Consider the following 5,000-nt stretch of genomic DNA (forward strand, 5'->3'; position numbering starts at 1 on the left):
CAACACACAACAGACAGACAAACACTCTTTGCACGGTGATTCGCCTTGATCGTGCTGGGTATCATGCTACTCATTCTGCTGCTGCTGCTGCTGCTGCTGTTGGTGGTGTGCCCTCGCTAAGATCAGACAACATACGCATACACATAGTCGCAGGGTGAGGTGAAAGGAGGAAAGGGTGCGATGGACTGCGGGTTCGGATGCTTGGCGAGCAGTAGAAGGACACGTTTGCCACAAAACGGTGCGGATTTTGCTGCACAGTTCCGTGCGGTGGTCCGGTGTAAATGACACTTGAATGCGAAGGGGTGAAATGTTGCTTCAGCAAACATGAACAAGACGTTAAAGAGTTGAAACGGAAAAAGATTCAGAACTGATAAGCCAACGAGAACAAGAGGAAAAAGTAAAGTTTGCTGGATACATCGAAAAAGGGAGAGAAAACTGGACAATGGAAAATGAATGAAAAAAAAACCACATCGAAAAGGACACATTCCACACTGAAAAGGAGCCAACACACATATATAGAGAAAACACAGTTGCAGTCTGGAAAGCGCGTACACACTGAACACACTGAACACGTGGTACATAAAAGGTGTATGTTGGGGCGTGTGTGTCCTGGGTGGTGGGTGCTTGTGGCACGTTCACAGGGGACGTGCACTACAGAGTTCCCTAAAAACAAACACATCAAAACAGCCACACGGGAGACGGTGGGCGTCCACCGCGCGAGCGCGCGCATTACTCACTTTTCGTAGCACTTCTGGGGGAAGCAGTCTTGCGGTATCTTCGGTGCCTTGCGCCGCCCGAAACTGGGGAAAGCCATTGGATCCTCGTAGACACCTTGCGAGTTCCGACGACCACCGACGGTGATGTCGTCCACGTAAGACACCAGACAGTGCCAAGGCTTTCCCGCAAGATTCACTGAAATTGGCGCGGTAAAAAGGGGGGGGGGGGGGAAAGAGAGAAATGCTGGTCAGTGGTCGGTGTCGGTCCGGAGCTGCCACCGTCGGATATACTCACGTGGGGCATCCGAATCGTACGATTTGTAGGGTGTCCGTTTCGGTGTTTGCTGCTGGCTGGAGCTGTTCTGTCGCGATGTGTCCCCATACGTGACCGTCTTCTTCGAAGGAGCTTTCTTATCCCCTTCGGCGTCACTTGCCGTATCGCCCGCGTCTTTCTGACCAGCGGACGCTAGTGGTGGTGGTGGTGCTAGCGAGGACTCTTGGCCGATCGTACGTTGAAACTCCTGTATGCTGATTCCCATCTGGCGCGTACCCTCGGTTAACCGCGATTCGGCCGTGTTCTCCACGCTGTAGCTACTCTTCAGCGATAGCGTTTCGAGTCGATCCTTTGAGAGGTTTTTCCGCGGTAGCTTCTCGCTGGACACTTTCGGCAGTGGCTGCGATTGGTGTTCCTCTTCATCTTTCGCTTCCTCAACGCGCTCGATCAAACTGAGCCGCTTGATCCGATCGAAGCTACTGTGGAAATCATTCTTACGTCGGAACACGATCGGTATCGTGCTGATCGTGCTGTTGGGCGGACCAACCACTGGCCCGGGCCCCGACGCGGTCAACTCTGAGGAGGGGCCTGCGTTGGCAAACGGTGCTTGCAGTTGATCGCACAGCTTCTTAATCTCCAGCCCCATGTTGAACTCTTCGTCTGTGATGTTACGTTGTTTCTCCAGACTGCGCCGTTTCGAGGCTTCACTTCGGTGGTGCTGTTGCTGGTTACTGCCAGTGCTGGCACTGCCATCGCTACCACTGCTACTGCCACTGCTCCGGTTCGGTCCTTCCGTCGCAGACGCTTCCGCTCCGTGCGTACGTGCGGTATAAACCGTGCTCGATTTGGGACGACGCAGCTTCACCACTTCCTCGGCCATGGTGGGTCGCACCGGGCAGCTATCGGAGTTGCGACGCTCGCGCTCCGGTGAACCCTGGTCCGTCTGGGATTGGCTACGGCCCAGCGAGAGCGACTTGAGACTCTTGAGCTCCGTCTCGAAGTTATGGATGATCTCATCAAACTCGGACCCCTTCACCAGTGGCTCCTTATCGTCACTCTCTCGCCGTGACTGTAGACTACCATTGTCGATCGCGATCGTAGGCCGCTGCTGTTGCTGCTGGAGTTGCTGAAGCTGAAGGTAGGCTTTGTTATTGTCGAGATTCGTGCTACTGATGCTACCACCACGGCGACACTCGAGCGCCTGGAAGATCGAGTTCGAGATGCTGCTCAGGTTCGACTTGAGGCTCCCGTTGGAGATCTTGCGATCGGGCGAATAGATCACGTCGTCCTTGCGCGAACTCAGCAGCAGACTCTCGGTGTCCGCCTCGACGATCGCACTGCTGTAGCCCACGGTCTCGCTGAAATAGTTATTGCTACCATCGAGATCATCGTTCAGAAACTGGAACAGCTCCTTCTGCTCGCAGTTCAGCAGCTCGTCCTTCAGGTTCATCTGGTTGATCAGCTCGTCATGGTCGATCGAGAGCGTGTTGAGCGAATGATCCGACAGCCGGTTAGCGGCGGCAATCGCCTTCCGCAGGCTGCTGCTCGTACTCGGCGATCGCTGCTGGGTGCTGGAACCACCGCCCATCAGCGGCGAATGGGTGGCGGATGATACGATCGAGGAAACCGGTCCCGGTTTGTCTAGGCTCGTTCTATCGGCTACTAAAAAATGATTATCGTCACGTCTAGGTGCGGCTACCGGTGCAGCAGTAGCACCGGCGGCGGTCCCTGATGCGGTTGGCGTTTGGATGAGCGAAATGTTACTGCTACGGAGGTAGCTCGATCCCGCATTCATCACATCCTGCATCAACGGTGACTGGCCCTTGATCACGAGCGAGTGCACCAGCGACGAGCTGGCGCTCGACGTTTTGGAGGAAATTTTATCGAGCGATTTACGGTAGCTGGGTGACCGGTTCAGGAGTGACTTCTGGTACTGCAGGTACGCCTCGTCGTACGGTTGGGCCGTGTCGGAGATGTAGAACGATTGGTCGTTCGGATCGGCGACCCCACCGACCGGTCCACCGATGACCATCGGTTCATCCTTGCTCTGCTGCGTACCGAAACCGGAAGACATTTGATGCAGAATCTTACGCTCTACGTCGGTGATTTGCTGTCGATGTTCGTGCTGGTGCGGTGACTGCTGCTGCTGCTGCTGTTGCTGCTGATGGAGAACGGGGGCCGGAGGTGACTGCACATCACCATCCCGCGGTAGCGTACGATCGTCCATCTGCGACACCGTTTCCTGGCTACCGGAGATCGTACGCAGTGGTCGATCCTTCAGCGGGATGTCGTAGCAAAAGTCCGATCCCGAGACCGGTCGATTTAGTGATTCCTGGAACCGGGGGGTGGGGAGAGGCAAATGGAATGGAAAGAGGTGAATGCGAGTGGAAACACTCGGACACATCACATCGATTTAACGGTCCAAGGGGAAGGCATGGCATGCTTACAACAATCAGATGCTGACAATCCTCTACCTGATAGCTTTGGCTATAGATTGGTCCACCCGGGATCCGATAATCGCCCGGAACTAGTTCCTTTGGCAGGCTCATGTACTTCTGCTGTTGCGGTACCGATGGTAGTTGCTGCAACTGTTGTTGTTGCTGCTGTTGCTGCTGCTGCTGCTGCTGCTGCTGAGGATCGGTTGATGGAAGCGCTTGCATCGAGGATGCGATCGGTTGCAGCTCGAGCGTCGTGAGCTTGGTGTGCCGTTTCTTCTCCTCTCGCTGCTTGATCACGATCTCGTTGACCAGCTGCTCCAGCTTGGTGTTGGCGTAGTTCTCGTTCTTCTCCTTGCTGGCATTGCGCTTCTTGCGCACGATCGAGCGTATCCGTTCGAAGCTGCGCGCCAGCTTCGAGTCTTCGCCCACCTCCTGTCAAGGTCATGGTTAATCAGGAGAACGTTTTAGTGACCAGTTGTTACCGTCTGCTTGCTGTTTTATATGCTACTTAATCCATGAAAGGGTATACTAGAGGAGCTAGACTCGTTTCCACTACAACTACCATCTAACAGTAAGGAGCTCTCTACTCCGTTAAACGTCTACAAACAACAAGTCTACACTAACTCACGCTACTCACTCTACACGCTAACGTTTACAGAGTGCTACATCTATGCTCTAGGAGCGCCCACCTGTGCGTTACTACCCAAGTTCGTGTGTGTTCGGACCCTCCCAGTTCCCCGCCCCGATTTCCCACCCAAAATATGGATGAGTACAATTTAGGGATTTACCTGTTCGAAACTCTATTTCACACCGAGCACACACAAAGATCACATCGGGTTGAGGATATTCGGGCACGATCGGCGGATGCAAGGCACACGTGCACACACGCGCATACACAGTGACGGTGTTGGTAGAGTGTGGTGTTTGGTGTTGGTGTGGTTGTGGACAGAAGTAGTTTGGATCGTTTAGGAGTCGTTGCAGTTGCAGTAGTACAAAAACAGAGTAGATGCACATAATGGAACAGTTGCAGATGCACGAGAGGGGGGTAAACATACGCACACAGTACACAGGAGGTCAGAGAGTGGGTTGGTTGGTTGGTGTGTTTGTGGTTGTGGTGTGAAGTGAGTGAAGTAGAGGAGGGCAGGGTTTTAAAGGATGCCAAGTGCGCCAGCATGACCACGATGATGGGGTTCGTTCGGATCACGGGTTTCGATTCAATTTGGAGTTTGATTTTTGTGGTTGTTGGATGGATGGCAAGTAGATACAGTAGTAGTAGTAGTAGTAGTAGTAGTAGTAGTAGTAGTAGTAGACCAGAACCAGAAGAAGACAGGCAGGGCGATAGCGATCGATCGTTCGTTCGCGGGATGCGGATTTCGTTCGGTGGTGGGATCGAATTTTGAAGAGATAAGAGAAAACATACATATACAACAGATATACTTATATACACATTCACATCGTTATACAATCTGATTGGCATGGGTTTGGGTTTTGGTGACGTTTTTTTTTTATTTCTTCTTTGGGTTGAGTTTGGGTGCACTGTTGGAATGAAGTGTGCGGAAGCGATGTGAAGCT

At 53.1% G+C, this 5,000-nt stretch overlaps 1 protein-coding gene across 4 annotated transcripts in view; it reads right to left on the bottom strand.

Annotated features, from left to right (window-relative positions):
* The window catches only part of LOC126578536 (sodium channel protein 60E), a 78,901-nt gene that overhangs the window by 9,805 nt on the left and 64,096 nt on the right, over positions 1 to 5,000 (bottom strand). For all 4 annotated transcript variants that reach the window (XM_050241215.1, XM_050241213.1, XM_050241214.1 and 1 more), the window contains exons 19-21: positions 3,465 to 3,860; positions 1,012 to 3,322; positions 738 to 912 (exon numbers count right to left, since the gene is read on the bottom strand). In XM_050241215.1, coding sequence (XP_050097172.1) covers positions 738 to 912; positions 1,012 to 3,322; positions 3,465 to 3,860 — 2,882 coding nt within the window. The remainder of the gene's footprint in view (positions 1 to 737; positions 913 to 1,011; positions 3,323 to 3,464; positions 3,861 to 5,000) is intronic.

The sequence above is a fragment of the Anopheles aquasalis genome, chromosome 3, assembly GCF_943734665.1.
Source record: "Anopheles aquasalis chromosome 3, idAnoAquaMG_Q_19, whole genome shotgun sequence".
Lineage (NCBI taxonomy): Eukaryota > Metazoa > Arthropoda > Insecta > Diptera > Culicidae > Anopheles > Anopheles aquasalis.